We start from the raw sequence: 24,486 nt of genomic DNA, 5'->3' as shown, positions 1-24,486 counted from the left end.
TAATAATATTATATTCTTTTTTTTTTTTTTTTTTTTTTTTTTTGTCCTCATAAGTGCAATATTTGAAGTAAGGAGTTGTCGGGGCCCCTTTCTCTCATTGAATCTTACCCTTCACTGTCCTAACATAGGGTGTGTGTAACTGGACAGTTCCCCTGGAGCGTCAATTAAGAGAGAGGAGGGTCCCCTTGTTTCCAATACTTTGTAGAAGGATTGAGTACGGGGGGGTGGAGCTAGCCATTATGGCTACTCAGCAGGCCTTCTCCTGCGTTTCCATTGCTTACACATAATCATTGGACTTATGTAAAGGTTTGTCGTACCAATCACTCAGCCAGTTTTACATCTTGGATACCTCCATTATTTAATTTGCACCTTGCTGGTAATTTTCCCAGATTTCCCAGAACTTGAGTTTTTTTCTGGGGGCCTTTCTTTTATCAAGTCTATAGATTCTTAGTATGGAGTTTAACCAATCACTATGAGTTGGAGGAGAAGAGCTTACCCAATTTATACAAATTTCTCTCCTTGCAAGCAAAATTAATAAAAAAAGGAGATTTTCCTGGAGAGTAGAAAGCTTATCAAATGCATTTGAGCTCCTTACCCCAAAGATAATTAAGTCGGTACTTACATTTAGATGTCTTCCTAACACCCCATCCAAGGTCTTACCCACATCATTCCAGAAGCCGTCGAGAAGGGGGCACTGCCGAAACATGTGTAGATCGTCGGCTCTTTCCAGCCCACATTTGGGGCAGGCCTTCACCGTTGACCCAGCAAACTTCGATAACTTTTTAGGGGTCCAGTAGGCTCTATGAGAGGTGAAAAGATGGTTTCTCTTTAAGGCAGCTGAAGACAAGATTGTCCAGCATTTACTCATAGATACTTGCCATTGGTTGTTTAACTCCGGCGTCGGCAGATCTTTCCCCCATACTCTCTCCGGAATCCTGAAATCTTCCTCTCCTCCCAGAATCAAGGCCCAATACCAAAGTGCGATTTCTTTATGAATAGTGTCTGTTTTCTGCATTTCACTTTCCAGGGAAGGGTTCCCAGATCTAGATTCTTTTAATGATTTCGACCAACCTGAGAGTTGATAGAACTTGAATTTAGAAAGTGTGCCCAAAGTCTTGGAGGATAAGGTATTCCACTCCAAAAGGTTGTTTCCAGACATCAGTTGACCCCACGTGGTTAGACCAGCTGCTTTTATAGGGAGAGCTAGTTTGTCTTTAAGGCACTCAGGGGTGCCAGGAGAATCCCAGATGGGGGCCAGGTCGCTATAATAGGGAATGTTTAGAGTGCATCTTATGCTAAACCACAATTTGGCCGCGGATTTCAGCATCTTTAGTTTAATTTTTTTAAAGAACTTCGGGTGTCCGAATTTATATAGAAAGTGGCTGGTTTTACCTGTCATAGTCTGGAAATACAAAGGGTAGCAATTAAAAACACATAGGAGCTTTCTATTAGATTTAAATTGGAAAGCTCTACAATAATCATAGAGATCAGGGCTTGCAATGCCCCCCTGGATTTTTTTCCTTCTTAACTTGTTCCAGGCAATTCTAGGATTTTTTGAAGACCATATGAAGCTTGTGATCTCGCTCTGGATTTTTTTTAGAGTTATTTTATTAAATTCAAGGGGGATAGCACCAAAGATGAAAGTAAATTTTGGCAGGATTGACATTTTAATTAAGTTCGATTTGCCTTGAAACGACAAAGGGAGACCCCCCCCCAAACTTTCAATAATCTTTTAACGTCCTTATCTATTCTTTGGAGATTTATATGGGTGACTTTGTCTAAGTCTTTGACTAGGTCTATACCAAGATATCTAATTTTATCTTTGTTATGGGGGCTAATAAAGTTGTCGTTCCAGGTCATGGTTTCAGTCTTGTCTTGATTGACTTGATAGCCAGAGATACTCCCGAACCTGGTCAATGACTCCTCAGCTGTAGTTAGTGTCCCCCTAAGGTTATCTGTAAAGATCATAGAAATAATATTATATTCTGGAAAGAAGGAAATATTTCCTTTATTTTTATGTTTAAGGACCAATGTTCTAAATAAACATTACCTTGAACTGGACAGAACTGAACTACAGGAAGGTAGTTGTAGCCAATTCGGTAGAATACTGGAGGGAGTCTTTTGCGAAGCTAGATGGCGTTAATACTCACCACTTGTATATGCTGTGACCTGTAGGTCACAAGTTAGATTTGGGGCAAGACAAACTCACCCATCTTTCTGAAAGTCAATAAAGTTAAAACCATTAAAGTGGGCAGGGTAGCACATGTATTTTTACCATGCTTAGATATGGCAGATGTTTGAGTGATGGTTTACCATAACTTCAGTATATAGGTAAGTCAATGATGGGGTTGGCTTCTGAACATCAAATATTGTGTGATGCAAGTCCAAATCTACCTGTATAAATTTGATCTTGTTGGTTGAATCGCATCTGTGATTCAATCGCATTATGTTGCCAAAAACTGCAGAGTAAAAACTTTACGAAATAGTTATAAACAAAACAGAAATGTTCAGTATATAACACCATATAAAAATGAAGTGGTCATGATATTACCCTCTTCATGCAAAGGATTATCCAGTGCCCTCTGTATGTTATATAAATCCGGTGTTGACACAACATTTTATTTTTCTTACGGTTTCATCTTCATCCAACCTTCAAAAACAGATTGTCGCAGGGATTCTGCTCCTACACAGAATTGTGCATAGAGACTTGGAACCTCAGTGAATTAGAATGAACCAAAACTCACCTTAGTATCCAAAATCCCCCACCAGACTAGCAATCAGTGTCTCATTGGTTCTTCCATACCCCCAATGATTAGACAACCCAGAACATGGACGTAGAACACCTCAGGTAACGTGTAACACATGAGCACGCTTTCGTTATCCAGTATTAGGGGTGTCTTTCATAGATTCACATGCCTGAATCATTCCCCGTCGTCGAGACGGGAGCCTCCGGTAAATAAAAAAGTAATGTCCATAGACATACATGGAGAGAAAGGGTCCAAGGGTCTCCCCTTAGTAGCCTTTCCTTGTCCTTATGTAAAAAGGACCAAACTGACATAGTCAGCCAATCAGCTCCGACCTCCCTCTAGAACCTTCCTGGGAGGAGCCTCAGTCCCTCAGATTTTCTACCGCACGTTGTGCTAGGGAGTCTCCAGCCTGAGCTCTCCTCAGGATTATTCTAAATTCAACAAACTCTCTTGGAAGTTTTCTCTGAACCTAAAAACTCTTCAAGGACTTCTTCAACACACTATCCCTGAAGTAAGTGTGTGTTTATACTGCCTTTTCCATGTCTGACTCGGGGAAGAAAGCCCTGTTCAGGGCCTGCTCTTCCTGCAGCAAGAAAAGGATTCATGTGGATGATAAACACGACCTGTGCCTGTATTGCCTTTACCCGGATCATAATTCGGAAAAATGCGCAATCTGTCGGTCTTTTCCCAAAAAGACTGTGAGAGACAGAGAAGGTCGCCTTCTGATCTGGTTGGACAGGCTTAAGAACAGGGACAATCTGGAGTCCTCTGTGAGCAGCGTTTCCAGAACTTCTGCTGTCTCGAACAAGAGGCCAAGGGACGCTTCCCCGGGCCCCTCAGACACTCCTCCTGCGAAGACCCACAAAAAGTCTTCAGAGGCGAGATCTGCGTCATCCTCAGTGTCTGCTAAGGAGGATAAAACCTTCAAAATGCCTGCTCCGTCCTCCAGACAAAGCCAGAGGACTACTTCAGTCAAAACCACAGTGTCTACCACATCAGCATCGTCGCCCTCAGCTTCGACGACGATGACTACTTCCTCTTCATCTACAGGTAGGCCTGTTTCTTCAATTATTCTCCTGACGTCATCGTCGTCGACGACAAAGACCATGTCGACAACGAAGACTGCACCGTCGACGACGCCGTCAACAGCGACGAGCCCATCGTCGTCAAAACCGACGACGACGAGAGTGTCGACGAGAGACTCGTCGACGAGACCATCGTCTACGAAGGCACCGTCGATGAAGACGACGACTGCGCAGTCGTCGACGACCAAGATCCCTTCGTCCACCCCTCCGTTGACGAAGACCTCGTCGACGACCCCGTCGACGAGAGGCTCGTCGGCGACGAGCCCGTCGATGAAGACCCCGTCGACGAAGACATCGTCGACGAAGACATCGTCGACGAAGACACCGTCGACGACGACCCCGTCGACGACGACACCAAAGGCTCCGTCGACGGACTCGACGACGACACCGTCGACGGGCGATTCGTCGTCGAATGAACCATGGAAAAAATCAAGGCTGGTGGAGACGCCGTCCATGATGCTACCACCGTCGACGGTCCCCTCGACGACTACAAGCTCTACCATTCAGACTGGCAAACAGGGCAAGTCAATAATTACCCCGGAAACAACGTCTCCTAGCAAGGTGGAAAAGCAACCACCTCAAGAAATTTTCCAAAGCGAGGAATCCGAAGAGGATGACCATCTGGATCCCGCTACTTCAGTCTCAGACCTTCACATAAAATGCCAAAGCACTGATGAGGAACAGGAAGAACTCACATATCAGGAACACTCTGTCCAAGCCAGTGTCCGCACCGAAGTCACCCCCATGATATGCTTACCGGCGACCCTGGTGGATGACTTGAAACTTCTTGTGCAAGACTACAAGCGGCGCTTTCCGGAGCCTAGCAGAGGCGGTCAAGCGCCTGAGAGTCCCGCACCAGGGGACAAGGGAGATCAGACACCTCCAGCTCATGTACAGGTGTCCGCACCGGAACGCCCTCATCCTCACCATCAACCCCACCAAGAAGTCCATCCTCAAGTGGTGGTCTCTTCGGACGAAGAAGAAGAAGAGGAAGAACTGGAGGAAGGAGAGGTCCAGGAGGTTCACTCAGACCACTCGGACCAGGATGATGAGGACGAATATATTACATCATCCCCAGCTTCACCACAACCACGCCAAGCGGACTCCCCACCGGTGGACATTGCGGGTTTCCCCAAGCTGGTGGAGAGAGCGGCAAAGAGATTCCACATGGTGGTGGAATCCACGGAAACGGACTGTTTCCTCCACGACTTCAAGGAACAGCCTCAAAAATCTGCAAAAGCTGTTCCAATCATAGACTTTTTGTGGGAACAGGGAAAGAAGCTAATGCTCACTCCTGCTTCTGTGCCAGCGGTGGTCCCACGCCTTGATAAAAAATACAGGGCACCACTCACTGCAGCGGCTTGCCTTAATGGTCACCCCAAACCGGACTCGGTAGTGACGCAGGCGGCCCAGAAAAACTCCCGCAACCCTTCCTCACCACTGTCAGCTCCCCCGGACAAAGAGGGCAGGAAACTGGACACGATTGGCAAGCGCTTCACTTCCACATCGGCCATGTCCATCAAGGTGGCCAACTCCATTGCCTTGCTGGGGCGTTACAATCGACAGCTATGGGAGGACATTGCCCCTTACATAAAGGAACTACCTGATAACGTCCAGGGTGAGGTGAAAGCGCTCCTCGTTGAGGGTCAATCTTCTGCAGCGGAACTCATAGACTGTGCTATCGACGCAGCCATGACAGGCTTCCGTCAACTTGCGGGAGCTGCCGTACTGAGACGCCAGGGATGGCTCAAAGCGACTTCATTCCGCCAAGAAGTTCAGGCAAAGGTTCTAGACATGCCCTTCGACGGCCAACACCTGTTTGGAGTACAGGTCGACGAGGCCCTACAGGCCATTAAGAAGGACACAGACACGGCAAGGGCACTGGGCTCTCTACAGTCTAGAAACCAGTCCTTTCGGGGCAACAGGCCCAGGGGTCAGTCCTCCTATCGAGGCTCATATCAAAACAGGTCCTCGTCCTCATTCTCGTACAATCAAAAAGGCCAGTACCAAAACAAGCAACAGCAGGGCAGACAATCTTCATTCGGAAGATCGTCCTACAGAGGTAAAAATACCAAGAGGGGCGCTGGCGGCCGCCAGTGACCACCTACTCCAGCCAGTCCAAACACCATCTCCATCCTTTCAAATTGGAGGAAAGCTGACCCATTTCCTTCACAATTGGCAGTACATCACCACGGACCGGTGGGTTCTTCAAATTATTCGATTTGGCCACTCTCTCGAGTTCACCTCCATCCCTCCCAATACCCCTCCACGCAGACGGACACACAAACATCCACGCCTGCTTCTAAAGGAACTTTCGACAATGCTACAAAAAGGAGCAATCGAAAGGGTTCCGGCATCCTCGAAAGGGAAAGGATTTTACTCCCACTTCTTTCTTGTACAACAAAAAGAAAACAAGTGGAGACCCATCCTGGATCTCCGGGGACTCAACACCTTCCTACGAAGCCAATCGTTCAGGATGGTGACGATTCAGGAAATCCTGGGCATTCTAGAGAAAGGAGATTTCATGGTGTCACTGGATCTCCAGGATGCATACTACCACATCCCTATCCTCAAAAATCACCGGAAGTTCCTAAGATTCGAGGTGGCGGGCCGTCACTATCAGTTCAAAGTCCTGCCGTTCGGCCTCAAGTCCGCGCCGCGCATATTCACGAAATGCCTTGCGCCTGTGGCAGCCTTCCTGCGCCAACTGGGCCACCATATCTTCCCCTACTTAGACGACTGGCTGGTGAAAGCACCCTCACCTGGGGACGCGGTCACGTCCTCCAACGCCTGCACCAATCTCTTTCAAAATCTGGGATTGACGCTCAATATCAAGAAATCATGCATGGTTCCCGCAACAAAAATTACCTTCCTAGGGGCCATGTTGGACACAGGCTGCACGAAGGCCTTCCCCTCAAAAGAAAGGGCAGACAAGATCTTATCTCTGGCCACGGCTGTGGCAAAGAAAAAGCACCTGAAAGTTCGGACTTACACCTCCCTCCTGGGGATGATGTCTTCCTGCATACTCCTCATCCCGCACTGCAGGCTCAGAATGCGGCCCTTGCAGGAGGCACTCGCGAGCCAATGGACCCAAAGCACTGGCTCGTTCGAAGACATCCTTCGGATCACACCGAAGATTTCAAAAGCTCTACAATGGTGGACACGTCGCCACAATCTGACAGTGGGCTTACCGTTTCTCCTCCCAGCATCACCGCTGGTGATAACAACAGACGCCTCCCTAGAGGGATGGGGCGCGGTGCTCCAGGACCTACAGATCAGCGGCAAATGGGACTCTCAAGAGCAATTGCTCCATATCAACCTCTTGGAGCTGAGAGCAGTGTTTCTGGCTCTACAAGCCTTCCTACCCCGCATCCAGAAATCCCCAGTGCTCGTCAGGACGGACAACACCACGACGATGCACTATCTGAACAAACAAGGGGGACCGCGTTCACTCTCGCTCTCACGCGAATCACAGACGATCTGGAACTGGCTGGTGCTACACGACATCCAACTCAAAGCGGAATATGTTCCGGGAAGGGACAATACCATCGCAGACGCCCTGAGCAGGCAAAAGTCCCTCTCCCACGAGTGGGAACTATCGGACAGCGCCCTCACTCACATCTTCTCTCTTTGGGGAGTCCCAAATATCGACCTCTTTGCCACCAAGAGGAACGCCAAATGCCCGTGCTACGCAAGTTGGCATCCCCAACCAGGATCACTAGGAAATGCGTTCTCCATCGGATGGTACAGCGTCTTTGCATACGCCTTTCCTCCATTCCCGATGATTCCACGGCTCCTCAGAAAGATGAAAGCGGAGCCATGCACCCTGATCCTGATTGCCCCGTCCTGGCCGAGGCAACACTGGTTCTCGGATCTGCTTCGACTATCCATCAAATCACCGATCCGCCTGAACCAACACCCAGCCCTACTGACGATGTCCGACGGGCAAGTGCAACACCCGAACCTCCAATCGCTCAAATTATCAGCCTGGCTCCTGAGCACAGAGAGTTCGGTGGCCTGAATATCCCACAAGACTGCAAGGATGTGCTAGCCAAAGCAAGAGCAGACAGTACGAACAAGACCTACTGTCTCAAATGGAAGAGGTTCTGCATATGGTGCTCAGAACAGGGCTTACGGCCACTCACCATCACACCAGAACAAATATTACCATACCTCCTGCATTTGGCCCAGTCGGGACTGGCGCATGCGTCCATCAAAGTCCACCTGGCAGCAATCTCGAGGTTCACCAGAACGGTCACAGGACCTTCTCTGTGGTCTAGTCGGCTAGTCAAGCAATTCCTCAAAGGACTATACAGATCCTTCCCGAGGCCTCGGAAGGTACCTCCCACATGTCAGCTTAACCTGGTACTCAACCAGCTCATGCGTCACCCGTTTGAACCCATTCACAGGGCATCGGTTCAACACCTCTCATGGAAAACAGCGCTCTTGCTCGCTCTAACTTCGGCTAGAAGGGTTAGCGCTGCAAGCCTTGTCCATTCAAGAACCATATCTGCAATTCAGACATGATAGGGTGATACTGCGACCAAACCCTAAGTTCATTCCAAAGGTACCGTCGGACTTCCATCTCAACGAACCATTGGTCCTTAGGTCATTCTTCGCCAACCCTTCCACAGCAGCGGAAAGGTCGCTGCATTCTTTGGACCTTATGAGGTGCCTGAAGTTCTACCTGGAGAAGACTAAGGATCTCAGGAAATCCTCACAGCTGTTCGTGGCATACAGCAGGCCAAGAATGGGCCTACCCCTCACGAAGCAAAGCATATCCAGATGGATCTCCTCGGCGATTTCCTTCTGCCACGAAAAGGCCGGCCGGCCTTTGAATGACCGTGTTCTGGCTCACTCAACCAGAGCGATGTCTACATCGGCAGCCCTGTTTGCTGGGGTGCCGATACTGGACATCTGTAGAGCGGCGACTTGGAAGTCACCGCACACTTTCTCCAGACACTACTGCCTGGATATCGAACTCCAGAAGGATGCGGCAGTGGGCCCAGGCGGTGCTTCGCCATCTCTTTCAGTAAGGTGAGCCTTCCTACATCCCGCCTTCCAGGTATGCACATTATTGCTCTGATGAGATTATGTCTAAGCTGTCTCTTTATTGTATGATATTATATGCATTATCTACTATGACGGCAGAGCAACTCTGTTTTACAAATGTGCTACTGTGATTGCTAGCTACTCTGATTCAGGCATGTGAATCTATGAAAGACACCCCTAATACTGGATAAGAAATGCGTTACTTACCTGTAACAGCAGTTATCCAGTATTGGTGTCTTTCATAGATTCACATGCAACCCTCCCGCCTCCCCTGGAAGGACTCACTTCCCTCTCGGAACTATACTACGCCAAACCTAGCTGGGTGCGTACGAAAATCTGAGGGACTGAGGCTCCTCCCAGGAAGGTTCTAGAGGGAGGTCGGAGCTGATTGGCTGACTATGTCAGTTTGGTCCTTTTTACATAAGGACAAGGAAAGGCTACTAAGGGGAGACCCTTGGACCCTTTCTCTCCATGTATGTCTATGGACATTACTTTTTTATTTACCGGAGGCTCCCGTCTCGACGACGGGGAATGATTCAGGCATGTGAATCTATGAAAGACACCAATACTGGATAACTGCTGTTACAGGTAAGTAACGCATTTCTTATACTATCATACCAGTCCAAAACGAGGAGTAAATGAAGACACGTGCAAATTTGAAATTTTTATTTCTAATGCCCTGTTCTCAAGCGCAGTATTTTAGCTAATACAAGCAGACATATTATAAGCAACAAAGTTATCAGCACAGTTACTATTCCATAAAATACAAAGGATGAAAGCATGATAAAATGCTAAAGGGAAGAAGGCTAAATGACACCTAAATCTTACCCTCCCTTTCTAGTATATTATATTATATCTACAGAAGGTCTCTTTGGGTTTAGAAGGGCGGCCCCATACCTCTTGGTCTAGTAGAAAGGGATCACATCAGTTTCTACACCGGTGCTCTGCATGCGAAGGTTCTTCAAGTGCTGTCTGCCTGCATGCTCTGCGCAGTGCATTATTAAATGCGCCAAAACCCAGAGTTGGCCACAGTTGCATATATATATGACTAAGACGTGCGCTAATCAGACCGAAAAACAACCACTGTGTTGAAATAACCTTGAAGGCCTCGGCACTCACTGTACAGAGATAGTTTACCAAGCAAAGCAGATATAATAGGAAAACATATTATTCTTGTGTGAAGCAAACTATTGTGCTAGACTCTAAACATTTATAATAATGTGTGCCATGTGCAAAGCAGCAGAAAGGAAAATGGCGTTAAAACTTCTGATAAGCTCATGCTAACTTATCACAGTGTAAAGGCAAAGCCAATCTCCAGGACACCCTCCCTTGATCCGAGCACGGATAAGATAAGATAACTGGCAAATTTTGGAATGCAGAGTTCAAGAATATCAGTCCGAACCAGTGTCAAATTTGCACAAGGGGGAACCAAAAAATGTTTCACATAACCAAAACTTATAGTTCAGTAAAAGTTAAAAAAAATGCAGCCATTGGACATAGTGAAGGTGTGGGTAGAAAAAAAATAATCAAAAAAATAAAATAAAAAATTATCTGATGTGTCTTTAGAGTAGAGAAACGGAAGACCCATTTTATCCTAACAATGAATATGCAAAATATGCAGCAACAGCCTCCAACAGGAAGTCACTGTTCTCATCCGAAAATATTTTGGCCATCCAATTTAATAAAGGGAATGAACATACATGTTCTTCAATTACCGAAGCTTCTAGCACCATCAGAGGACAACTCGGTGGGTTTTTAATGAAGCTGTGTGCCAAGAAATCTTGCGCCCCTGCAAACCATTCCAACGACCCAGAACTCCATGCATCGCTGCAAAGGCCATAATCCTTCCGTCAGAACAAAGCAGTTCATGAGCAACTAAGGGGCTCATAAGCTGATCATAATCCGCATCAGGAGACACCGTATTGCAGAGACGCAAATCCAGGCCCCAGTCGAAATCTGAACTCAAGCAATGAAAGACTGGCTGGACGCATGTAAAATAGGAAAATCAAAACAATAATCCATAAGCTGCACCCAAGGTAGCAAGAGGCAGCGCTCCATAGTACTCAAGCATTCAGTTGCAACACAGGTTGGGCATCCATTTTGAAATAAACAAAATATTAACAGCACGCCTGCAGCCAGAGCTAGCATTAAGGGAAATCCACCAATCAGGCTGCAAAAAATAGAATGAAAAAACGCCGGAAAGACACCAAATATAGTCTGAAAAGAGGTCACCAGGCCACTACTTATAACTTTAAAAAAATGAGGCAGGCCAGTCGTGGAGGATGCATTATAGATAGTGTGAATTAACTCACCTAAATGCCAAGGCAAATCAGTATTTAAAAAGCGTGCACTTCTGTGCGGGTGTTTGCCACCTGAAGTACAAACGTTTCACCAGCAGATGTGAGGGCAACTTCCTTCTGGGACAATAGCGCTCTTATACGACTCATCTTGTTGAACTCTGCTTTAAAGGTCGGAATTTTCGGCCAGATGGAAACATCAAGTTTCCCATGTCGAGGAGGATACATTACATTCTTACAGCAAACGACACGTTCACTGACCGTTACTACATAAGCGATTCCTGCTACTAACCCACAACAATCTTCATTATTTAAAAGTAAATAATTCCCGTTTGCCAGTAATGTGAAAGTGGGCACGATAGCAGGCACAGGTGTACTGTTTAAAATACAGGCCAAATTAGGCTCATTCTGATTACAAGAGCCATGTAATTGGATATGTCTACAAATCAATGAGTGGTCTGGCGCTGCTGTGCAATCTTCACCATTCAAATAAACTTCCTTACCCTCCCTAAGGCATCTATAGGTAAACGGAAGCGACCAAGCTTCATGGAGATAAGAACTCCCAAGAGGCTCATATCTACCAATAGCAAAGTATTTCATACACCCTTCGAACTTGAACAAAGGAAACGGGAGAGTAATCAACCCGTGGATAAGCCACGTCGCAGAATTGGTCTCAGCCGCTGAAAATGACAAAGGTTCTAACCTCTCAATGTGTAACATAGAAAAGGATGCATCTTTCATTGACAGTAAACGCTGCTTGTCAGTCAAATTAAATGGGGTAAACCGGACGTATTCATGTAATGCCATGGCACCATGCCAGCTTTTAAGGTCTGTAGGGTCCAAGCAAACTGCATAATGGAACGCAATTAATTTTGACCATGGTACAAAACAGACACTTCATCTTGCACAATATCAACAACAGATGACACAATATTATCTAACGTGTAAATGCGGGAAGAGAGCGTGTTTATGCTATTATCTACAACAGCTAGCACTTTTTCTAAATTTAGCTTGATCTATAGCTCTAATGCGGGTAGCTGCTTCAATCTGGGATGTTTTCAGAATTCATTGTAAACAGCATATATCCATCTTTTAGATCTGCCTTTCGCGGGGCCCTTGATAAAATCATTCAGATCAACATCGTAAGTCAGTGTAGACAAATGTAGTTTAACTGACACCAAAGTGGAATGTTTGAGCCAATTCTGACATAATTTGCCTACAGAATAGGTAGTCACAGAATGGCCATTGTCAAAACGGGGATCCACCCTGACCTGTGTAAAGCCTTTAGCCAAACCCAGAAATCAATGCTGGCATGAGTCAGCACTTTTGTGCCAGAGCCACCAGCCCTTGGGATCCAAACTGGATATGTTAAAAGAAGAATTAAGCAGCAGAGTTTGTAACTTTCTGATCGAAAATGTAGTGGTGTTTTTCCAACCGGAATATTCTTCTAAATCAGGAAAAGAAGGAGCATTCAATCTTTTAGTAGTAGCCAATCCAAAGCAAGTTGTCTGTGAAATTGTAGAATTCAAATACAACATATGGTTCGGGATGAGGCATGCACGGTGCAAAGCCTCAGTGCCTTGTACTTGCCAACTCTTAGAACCCTAAACTGATTTAAGGTCAATTGTATCCCTCCAGAACTCGTAGCCCCCAACAGCTAACTGATCTAGGAAGGACTTCGAATACAGTAATTTAGTATCAGTAAATCTAACCTTGGATGTGGACTTTTCAGTCATTTTAAAATAAAAAGAACTGGGATTTGACTGATTAAAATCAGTAAAATAAGTGAACCTTTTCAAAAAGGTAAAAGAACTGCCTTGCATAGGAGCTGGACAATGTTCCTATTGTGTATAATTAACAGTGTTCCTCCTCGAATTAGTCTTATGAAGGTAGTGATTGCCAAAGTGTTGGAAACAATATAAATCACCGTAATTAGCAGACTCTAAATACAAATCTTCAGCATCAAAGGCAGCATAATATTTCAAATCAGAAAATAAAGCTTCTACGGCCTGAACATCCCAATCATCAGAACGTGTATTTTGTTTAACTACATCCCCCATAGAAACTCTAAGCACATTAGGGACATTAATAACTTCAGTGGGCCCATGAATCTGAAAACGAACAGCATCCCATACAATCATTAAGACAGGCCATGCAGTTATAAAAGCCAGGTCCCTCTTCAATCGGTGTGATTAGGAATAGAGAGCCAATGTTCCATTGATATGTTGAATGCATGTTTTCTCCTCGACATAGTGTCCGTTGACTATTCGAAAAAAATATACAAATATACCGCCCCCTCTGTTTACGGTCTTCAGCACATAGCGTTGAGGAAGAGCCAACCAGGGCTCTGTCACAGAGTCTTGAGTAATCCAAGTCTCCGTTAAGAATAGAGCATCCGGAGACTCATCGGCTAAAAGATCAAACACCTTGGCATGATGTTTCACAAGTGAACGACAATTCAAACTGAGGAACTTGAACTCCATATAGTCTGATGGACTTAAGACCAACTCCTCTAGAGGCAATTTAAAGGAACAAAACTTACAGTTAAAGGAGTTATCCTGCGGGGCCCAAGGTAAAGAAGGGCAATTGATTTCCAAAGTCTGGAGCTCCTCACGTGAGAACCTGATAGGATCCGCAGTGAAATGCGCAGGGGTTCTGGCGACTGGCGATGGTCCGGTGTGTGTCCGTTGCGCGGTCGCAGCTGTGCCTGCATTTGAATAGTCCGGGAAAAAACAACTGTCCCGCTAACCTTCACTCCCCCCCAAGATGGCGGACTCGCTCCTGCCTCCCCGGGTGAGCTACAGCCTTTCCCACCGCCCAATGACAGCTCTATGCCCCCCGCGATGAACAACAATGCAAATGACAGGGGAGTTTTAAAATCCTAATCAATGCGGCGTAGTACTAAAATATTTTAAAAGATGCCTAAATTAGCGCCAGGACAGGAAGAGCAACAACCAAGTTTAAGCTCTCTGCTCACGCCTCAGGAGTCCATTTCACACCACATAATTCCACATCAAAGCACATAATTTCACTCCACAAAACGTAATTCCACTACACAACACATATATCCAATCCACACCACAGAATTACACATCTTGACACATAATTCAACATCATTCCACATAATTCCACTATATTCTACTTCCTCTCTCGCACCATGCCACATATTTACACTACTCCTATTTGAACTCCACATCACATACATCCACTCCGCTATATAACACAGGGCTAAAATACATTTACATTGACCGTGCCAATAGCTCTCGGATTACCAAGACCTATAGGCTTTTCCAATGCTTGTTAAAATAGGTTTCCCTGACAGGACCTTGATTTTGTTATCACAGAAGTGCAAATAGCAGTCCCCACCTCTGACACTGTCTGGTAACCACTGACTGTCCGAGGACCAGCGAAAAGTCTCTTGAGAGAACAGTAAGATACGTAGGTGAAACCCAAATACATTGTGGCGGTGACATTGTGCATAGAATACCACCTCTTGGTGTAGATAAAAGGTGCAGTGAGAATGAAGTCGGTATGCTCAGGAGGCTGAGGAACGCTTACTGTATTTCTCTCTAATCAACAGGTATAGTGATGTGAAGGCCCAGAAACCTCCAGAAGATGTGGCTGTGGAGCAAACTCTGAAGAGCATTGGAGAAAATTCCTCCTTGCAGGACAAGCTCTTGGAGTTAAAAGGTAAACAGACATCAGATTGTTAGACAAACATCAGATAAGCGACAGTTGTTTATGATGGGGAAACCTGTGCACTGCTACAACACTCCTGTATCCCGCGAAGAAGGCTCCAAACACAAGCAAGCATGATGGCAAGTGCTGTCCTTGTTCTGTGACGGTGGCTAGGAGGGGAGTGTAAACAAATCTGTGATTGAGTTCAGAAGTGCTATGGAGCGAGAGCAGAGAAAGGTAGAGCCTCATGTGGAAGCAAAACACCCGACACGCAACAGAATATTCTGACCTGTAGAGGCACAGAAGAAACAAAATGGTGGCTGCGCTGTAAATCTGTTTCAGGGAGCAAGTGCTCTAAGAAAGATGCAGATGAGAAAAGACTGCACCTGGTTCGGGCACCGGTGCCATTCCGCTACCAGTAGGAATGCAGAGGTAAGAAGTGCTGGAAAGCTGGGGCAGGCAGACCGTGCTGGAGCAACGTTACAAAGCTGCTGAACACAGTGCGTACGTCAGGAACCAGCATTTCTGTTGTAAATAGAAGTCCTCAAGCCAGGTATATTTTAGGATACTTTATTCAGGTTGTGTTCCAGGTGAAGTAATTAAGATGGTAATATAAAAGATCCACCAGGAGTAACCTCCCTGTCACTCAGCCTGCCTGGTGCCAACTGCCAGTTGAGGCCAGGCAAAGCCCCCAACACTCCATGATGTCACCCAAACATTCTAGTGGTGACATCATGTGACTCACAGTAAAATCCCATGGGCAGAAAAGAGACAGGCTAAATATAACAATTTCCAATGCAAATAGATCTTGCATTTTTGAGTTTGAGGTATTGGCATTGTAAATCATAACGCCTTTTATTTATGTCTTAAAAACAAGAGCAAAAAATAAAGGCATTGTCCTTTGCAATGGCAATAGCTCAAACTTGCGAAAATGTGAGACCTATTGCATCCAAATGCTTATTTTGTAGAGCTGACACCCCGACCCGAACACAGGCTCCCCCGGGCCAAAGTCGGAAGCTCTGTTTGGTACGCCACATCACAAACTTGTTTTCTATTGGTTCCAAGTGCGAACTGCTTGAGTAGTTTCCCAGCCAATGAAAGGCGCTTTGCAACCTGCTGTGATCACAGGTGTTGTATCCACTGCTGGCTGCAACTTTTAAGGGGACCCTTAGGATCAGCTCTCTGCGATTTGAGCCTGTACACCCAATTTTTTTCACCGGCCCTCTGATTTCAATAGACTGGATTTTATAAGAAGCAATAATGTGTGACCTCTGACCCACTGACGTTATGGTTCTCTGAGGCAGCAGCTTGGGCCAGCATGGGTCAGGGTTGAAATGCACGGGCAGAGCCGAGTCCGAATAATAACAGTTGTTATACACTGGAAGTGCCAAGTTGGAAGGGGGTTGGGTGCCTGCTGCACCAGAGTTAGGGTGTACTCATAGTGCTGAGGTGGCATTAAGGCTGAGGTACGTTGGTAGAGCCGAGTGTGGATGAAGACTAAAATGCAGTGGCAGGAGTGAGTTTGGATCAAGGCTGAACTGCAGTGAGCGAGCCAAGCGTGGATGACGACTGCAATGAAGTGGTAGAGCTGTTTGTATCAGAGTTGAGTTGATAGAGCTGACTGAACCATGGTTGAGGTGCAATGAAAGTGCGAATCTGAATCATGGCTGAGCTGTGTGATGTTAGAATTTGGATGGTTCCAACATGTCTGAGACCGGAGCGGTGTTGGTCAGCTTCCTCCCCAGCACGGACATGGTGGATGTTGCTGTAGTCACATGCAGGGGGTACAGATGATAGAAGAGGTTGAGGCCCGGGCTGCCCACACCTCGTGGTTCTTGATCTGACCCACTTGCTGTGTGACAGTGACGTTGTTTTGGGGACCCAGGACACGCTGCGTTATTAGGCCTGTTGATAACACTGACCCGACGCAACAGAGTGGGTGCAATGAAAGAGCTGGGTTTGAATTAACGCATAGCGGCAGAGCTTGGTTGGGGCCAAGTGAAGGGCCAAGGTGCGCCAGAGAGGGCTCTATTAGGACTGAGGTACAAGGGCAGAGCTGAGTCTTTTGGGTTTGAGGTGTGTTGGGAGAGCTGAGTCGGGATCAGGCTTGAGGCACCCTTGTACTATGCTTCCCAAGCACTGCCTCATAATACCGATACCCCCCAGCAAAATATAGCACTCTTTTTATGATTATAATATATTATAGAAGCTGACGATATGCTAGAGGGTTACATTTGCGATTATGCACAGTAACGTGGTTACGCCGGCTTTTATTATATCCAACTAGAAATTTTAGGGATGCTCAGGATATTATTTGGAGGCCAGAGATTTCACCTGTATTTATATAAAGCAGGGCCCGTGTGTGCCGGATGCCTCCTCCCTGCCCGGGACAGTCTCCCTGTAGATCGGGATGGGTCATGTGTACCTCCCCCACAGGTGTCAGTATGTGACCCTGGGCGCTGCTGAAGAGGCTGCAGCTGTGGGTGTTCAGGCGCAGCGCGCTTCTCTTCCTCCTCTGCTGGCTGGCTGCCTGGGTCTTGGTAAACACCTTCCTCCTCGTGGGCAGGAGCATCTCCATACCGGCTGCTGGACGCATGCATAAGATAGCCATCTGTATTGCGCATGTGTTCTGGACAGGTCAGGCAAAATAAAGTTCAGCCTGCCAATCCCAGGAGAAAACAAGCATTTACAAATGCAATAGGACTCGTATTACGCTAGACCTATTGCATTATAAACAAAAGTGCGGGCGCCCAAGAAGGCATGATCGGGAGTGGTGGTGGGCAGAGAAGTTACGGACTGCGGGAGGGAAGGGGGAGACAGGGGAACAAAAGAGTTTTTAAAGTAAAGGGCCGATAGGCATGGAAGGAGAAAAATGACGACATGGCCCGTGAGGAGGAGGGACAAACAAGCCGAAAACAAATCAGAATGCAGCACTTCCGATTTAAGCCAATGAAAAACATGGACGGAAAGTCAGTGGAGCTTCCCCCGCCATAGTGTATACTACATGCCTTGCAAAGCAAGCTTCGCATGCGCTGCACCCTAGACGAGACCTAAAAACTGACATTAACAGACCCACTGTGGGAGTGATTCGTAGCCCCCAGTGTACTCCATGTTGAGCTGGCACCAGGTAAGAAAGCAGAAAATGCAAAAGAAACAATTGATGGACGGAATGCTAGACCATGCTAACATTCACCCCAGTCACAAAGATCTGGCTTTAATCCACCATTCTTTTGCTCACCACACCACTCCAGTTTGGACCCAGCCATTCCCAGGATGCTTGTTTCCGGTCCAGGGAAGACATGGCTTGGCAGTTCGGGCTGGACTGTTCCCATGAGACACAGGGTCAGACTGATTTGCATGTAGCGGTGTCTGAACTGGGGTGGTGAAGTGAGCTAAAGAACAATGATGGATTCAACCCAGATCTGTGACTGGGGGTGAGTGTCTGAAAAGTTTCAGCGCTCCATCCATCATCTCCTTGTGTTTGCTTTGTTTGCCCTAACTTGGCAGGGTATGCCCAGACATGGGTCCCTAGCTCACTTTGCCACTGGATTCAAACTATCCTGGCTGATGAGGGCTTTAACCCGAAACTGGTCCCAGGATGCTTGTTTCCGGTCCAGGGAAGACCTGGCTTGGCAGTTCGGGCTTGTAGTATGGCATCCCCGCTTGCCAGGAACTCCAACGTGGATCGCAACAATTCATCCTGCAAAACAACGGTCAGAGGTCTAGCAGAGGAGTGGCGCCCTCCGATGACGTCAGACTACGAAGATGAAGACTGAGACAAGAGGAATGAGAGAAGAAGGGTTTTCGGACGTGAATGAGGAGCCAGGAGAGACCAGACGGAGGAGGAGTGTATCGGTGTGACGGGAGGAGGCGTTGGTGCAGGCTCGCTTCGAGAGCAGGAAAAGGCGGAATTATCCAGACGTCCCAGAGAGGGAGAGGACGGTTCAGGAGGACTGCAGCCCCAGGCAAGTGCAATGTCTACGGCTTTTAAGGAGGCTGACAGGGCGGGGGGGGGGGGGAAATACAGAGGGAGCCTAAGTAGCTAGGAGAAATGGGGGGGACACAGTATTGATCATGCGTCACACCCTTTTCCCCTCACCTTGGTGATACCCAGCAGGCTGGTGACGGTAGCACTGACAAAGACTGATAAGTCCAAAAACCAAACTTAGTTTCTTTTTTATTATCCAGTATTAGGGGTGTCTTTCATAGATTCACATGCCTGAATCATTCCCCGTCGTCGAGACGGGAGCCTCCGGTAAATAAAAAAGTAATGTCCTATAGACATACATAGAGAAAATAGGCCTAAGGGCCTCCCCTTAGTAGCCTTTCCTTGTCCTTATGTAAAAAGGACCAAACTGACATAGTCAGCCAATCAGCTCCGACCTCCCTCTAGAACCTTCCTGGGAGGAGCCTCAGTCCCTCAGATTTTCTACCGCACGTTGTGCTAGGGAGTCTCCAGCCTGAGCTCTCCTCAGGATTATCCTAAACTCAACAAACTCTCTTGGAAGTTTTTCTCTGAACCTACAAACTCTTCAAGGACTTCCTCAACACACTATCCCTGAAGTAAGTGTGTGGTTAAACTGCCTTTTCCATGTCTGACTCGGGGAAGAAAGCCCTGTTCAGGGCCTGCTCCTCCTGCAGCAAGAAAAGGATTCATGTGGATGATAAACACGACCTGTGCCTATATTGCCTTTACCCGGATCACAATTCGGAAAAATGCGCAATCTGTCGGTCTTTTCCCAGAAAGACTGTGAGAGACAGAGAAGGTCGCCTTCTGATCTGGTTGGACAGGCTTAAGACCAGGGACAATCTGGAGTCCTCTGTCAGCAGCGTTTCCAGAACTTCTGCTGTTTCGAGTAAGAGGCCAAGGGACGATTCCCCGGGCCCCTCAGACACTCCTCCTGCGAAGACCCACAAAAAGTCTTCAGAGGCGAGATCTGTACCATCCTCAGTGTCTGCTAAGGAGGATAAAACCTTCAAAATGCCTGCTCCGTCCGCCAGACAAAGCCAGAGGACTACTTCAGTCAAAACCACAGTGTCTACCACGTCAGCATCGTCGCCCTCGGCTTCGACGACGATGACTACTTCCTCTTCGTCTACAGGTAGGCCTGTCTCTTCAATTATTCTCCTGACGTCATCGTCAGCGACGATAAAATCCATGTCGACAACGAAGACTGCACCGTCGACGACGCCGTCCACAGTGACGAGCCCATCGTCGTCACAACCGACGACGACGAGAGTGTCGACGAGAGACTCGTCGACGAGACCATCGTCTACGAAGACACCGTCGACGAAGACGACGACGGCGCAATCGTCGACGACCAAGATCCCGTCCTCCACCCCTCCGTCGACGAAGACCTCGTCGACGACCCCATCGACGACCCCGTCGACGAGAGGCTCGTCGGCGACGAGCCCGTCGACGAAGACACCGTCGACGAAGACACCGTCGACGAAGACACCGTCGACGAAGACACCGTCGACGGAGACACCATCGACGAAGACACCGTCGACGAAGACACCGTCGACGAAGACACCGTCGACGAAGACACCGTCGACGGAGACACCATCGACGAAGACACCGTCGACGAAGACACCGTCGACGAAGACACCGTCGACGAAGACACCGTCGACGACGACCCTGTCGACGACGACACCGTCGACGACGACACCGTCGACGAGCGATTCATCGTCCAATGAACCATGGAAAAGATCAAAGCTGGTGGAGACGCCGTCCATGATGCTGCCACCGTCGACGGTCCCCTCGACGACTACAAGCTCTACCATTCAGACTGGCAAACAGGGCAAGTCAATAATTACCCCGGAAACAACGTCTCCTAGCAAGATGGAAAAGCAACCACCTCAAGAAATTTTCCAAAGCGAGGAATCCGAGGAGGATGAACATCTGGATCCCGCTACTTCAATTTCGGAGCTTCACATAAAATACCAGAGCACAGATGAGGAACAGGAAGAATTCACATATCAAGAACACTCTGTCCAAGCCAGTGTCCGCACCGAAGTAACCCCCATGATATGCTTGCCGGCGACCCTGGTGGATGACTTGAAACTTCTTGTGCAAGACTATAAGCGGCGCTTTCCGGAGCCTAGCAGAGGCGGTCAAGCGCCTGAGAGCCCCGCACCAGGGGACAAGGGAGATCAGACACCTCCAGCTCATGTACAGGTGTCCGCACCGGAACGCCCTCATCCTCACCACCAAGAAGTACATCCTCAGGTGGTGGTCTCTTCGGACGAAGAAGAGGAAGAGGAAGAACTGGAGGAAGGAGAGGTCCAGGAAGTTCACTCAGACCACTCGGACCAGGATGAGGAGGATGTATATATTACATCATCCCCAGCTTCACCACAACCACGCCAAGTGGACTCCCCACCGGTGGATATTGCGGGTTTCCACAAGCTGGTGGAGAGAGCGGCGAAAAGATTCCACATGGTGGTGGAATCCACGGAAACGGACTGTTTCCTCCATGACTTCAAGGAACAGCCTCAAAAATCTGCAAAAGCAGTTCCAATCATAGATTTCTTGTGGGAACAGGGAAAGAAGCTAATGCTCACTCCTGCCTCTGTACCAGCGGTGGTCCCACGCCTTGATAAGAAATACAGGGCACCACTCACTGCAGCGGCTTGCCTAAATGGTCACCCCAAACCGGACTCGGTAGTGACGCAGGCGGCCCAGAAAAACTCCCGCAACCCTTCCTCACCACTGTCAGCTCCCCCGGACAAAGAGGGCAGGAAACTGGACACGATTGGCAAGCGCTTCACTTCCACGTCGGCCATGTCCATCAAAGTGGCCAACTCCATCGCCTTGCTGGGGCGTTACAATCGACAGCTATGGGAGGACATTGCCCCTTACATAAAGGAACTACCTGATGACGTCCAGGGTGAGGTGAAAGCGCTCCTCGCTGAGGGTCAATCTTCTGCAGCGGAACTCATAGACTGTGCTATCGACGCAGCCATGACAGGCTTCCGTCAACTGGCGGGAGCTGCCGTTCTGAGACGCCAGGGATGGCTCAAAGCCACTTCATTCCGCCAAGAAGTTCAGGCAAAGGTTCTAGACATGCCCTTCGACGGCCAACACCTGTTTGGAGTACAGGTCGACGAGGCCCTACAGGCCATTAAGAAGGACACGGACACGGCAAGGGCACTGGGCTCTCTGCAGTCTAGGAACCAGTCCTTTCGAGGCAACAGGCCCAGAGGTCAGTCCTCCTATCGAGGCTCATATCAAAACAGGTCCTCGTCCTCATTCTCGTACAATCAAAAAGGCCAGTACCAAAACAAGCAAAATCAGGGCAGACAATCCTCATTCGGAAGATCGTCCTACAGAGGTAAAAATACCAAGAGGGGCGCTGGCGGCCGCCAGTGACCACTTACTCCAGCCAGTCCAAACACCATCTCCATCCTTTCGAATTGGAGGAAAGCTGACCCACTTCCTTCACAATTGGCAGTACATCACCACGGACCGGTGGGTTCTTCAAATTATTCGATTTGGCCACTCCCTCGAGTTCACCTCCATCCCTCCCAATACCCCCCCACGCAGACGGACACACAAACATCCACGCCTGCTTCTGAAGGAACTTTCGACAATGCTACAAAAAGGAGCAATCGAAAGGGTTCCGGCATCTTCGAAGGGGAAGGGATTTTACTCCCACTTCTTTCTTGTACAACAGAAAGAAAACAAGTGGAGACCCATCCTGGATCTCCGGGGACTCAACACCTTCCTACGAAGCCAGTCGTTCAGGATGGTGACGATTCAGGAAATCCTGGGCATTCTAGAGAAAGGAGATTTCATGGTGTCACTGGATCTCCAGGATGCATACTACCACATCCCTATCCTCAAAAATCACCGAAAATTCCTCAGATTCGAGGTGGCGGGCCGTCACTATCAGTTCAAAGTCCTACCGTTCGGCCTCAAGTCCGCACCGCGCATCTTCACGAAATGCCTTGCGCCTGTGGCAGCCTTCCTGCGCCAACTGGGCCATCAGATATTCCCCTACTTAGACGACTGGCTGGTGAAAGCACCCTCACCTGGGGACGCGGTCACGTCCTCCAACGCCTGCACCAATCTCTTTCAAAATCTGGGATTGACGCTCAATATCAAGAAATCATGCATGGTCCCCGCAACAAAAATTACCTTCCTAGGGGCCATGTTGGACACAGGGTGCACGAAAGCCTTCCCTTCCAAAGAAAGGGCAGACAAGATCTTATCTCTGGCCACGGCTGTGGCAAAGAAAAAGTACCTGAAAGTTCGGACTTACACCTCCCTCCTGGGGATGATGTCGTCCTGCATACTCCTCATCCCGCACTGCAGGCTCAGGATGCGGCCCTTGCAGGAGGCACTCGCGAGCCAATGGACCCAAAGCACTGGCTCATTCGAGGACATCCTTCGGATCACACCAAAAATTTCAAAAGCTCTACAATGGTGGACACGTCGCCACAATCTGACAGTGGGCTTACCGTTTCTCCTACCAGCGTCACCGCTGGTGATAACAACAGACGCCTCCCTAGAGGGATGGGGCGCGGTGCTCCAGGAACTACAAATCAGCGGCAAATGGGACTCTCAAGAGCAATTACTCCATATAAACCTCTTGGAGCTGAGAGCAGTGTTTCTGGCTCTACAAGCCTTCCTACCCCGCATCCAGAAATCCCCAGTGCTCGTCAGGACGGACAACACCACGACGATGCACTATCTAAACAAACAAGGGGGAACGCGTTCACTCTCGCTCTCACGCGAATCACAGACGATCTGGAACTGGCTGGTGCTACACGACATCCAACTCAAAGCAGAGTATGTTCCGGGAAGGGACAATACCATCGCAGACGCCCTGAGCAGGCAGAAGTCCCTCTCCCACGAGTGGGAACTATCGGACAGCGCCCTCACTCACGTCTTCTCTCTTTGGGGAGTCCCAAACATCGACCTCTTTGCCACCAAGAGGAACGCCAAATGCCCGTGTTACGCAAGTTGGCATCCCCAACCAGGATCACTAGGAAATGCGTTCTCCATCGGATGGTACAGCGTCTTTGCATACGCCTTTCCTCCGTTCCCGATGATTCCACGGCTCCTCAGGAAGATGAAAGCGGAGCCATGCACCCTGATCCTGATTGCCCCGTCCTGGCCGAGGCAACACTGGTTCTCGGATCTGCTTCGACTATCCATCAAATCACCGATCCGCCTGAACCAACACCCAGCCCTACTGACGATGTCCGACGGGCAAGTGCAACACCCGAACCTCCAATCGCTCAAGTTATCAGCCTGGCTCCTGAGCACAGAGAGTTCGGTGGCCTGAATATCCCGCAAGACTGCAAGGATGTGCTAGCCAAAGCAAGAGCAGACAGTACGAACAAGACCTACTGTCTCAAATGGAAGAGGTTCTGCATATGGTGCTCAGTACAGGGCTTACGGCCACTCTCCATCACACCAGAACAAATATTACCATACCTCCTGCATTTGGCCCAGTCGGGACTGGCGCATGCGTCCATCAAAGTCCACCTGGCAGCGATCTCGAGATTCACCAGAACGGTCACAGGACCTTCTCTGTGGTCTAGTCGGCTAGTCAAGCAATTCCTCAAAGGACTATACAGATCCTTCCCGAGACCTCGGAAGGTACCTCCCACATGGCA

The 24,486-nt window shown here is 48.3% G+C and overlaps 1 protein-coding gene across 1 annotated transcript in view; it reads left to right on the top strand.

Annotated features, from left to right (window-relative positions):
• Window positions 1–14,871, top strand: part of LOC147665673 (E3 ubiquitin-protein ligase TRIM39-like) — a gene marked incomplete at its 3' end in the record, with an annotated part of 100,079 nt that extends 85,208 nt beyond the window's left edge. The window contains exon 5 of the mRNA XM_086949606.1: window positions 14,762–14,871. Coding sequence (XP_086805732.1) covers window positions 14,762–14,871 — 110 coding nt within the window. The remainder of the gene's footprint in view (window positions 1–14,761) is intronic.
• Between the last annotated feature and the right edge of the window lie 9,615 nt (window positions 14,872–24,486).

Source organism: Lissotriton vulgaris, unplaced genomic scaffold, assembly GCF_964263255.1.
Source record: "Lissotriton vulgaris unplaced genomic scaffold, aLisVul1.2 SCAFFOLD_4546, whole genome shotgun sequence".
In the NCBI taxonomy this organism is placed as follows: domain Eukaryota; kingdom Metazoa; phylum Chordata; class Amphibia; order Caudata; family Salamandridae; genus Lissotriton; species Lissotriton vulgaris.
Note: the sequence above shows the minus strand (reverse complement) of the source record. Positions and strands in the feature narration are given on the sequence as shown.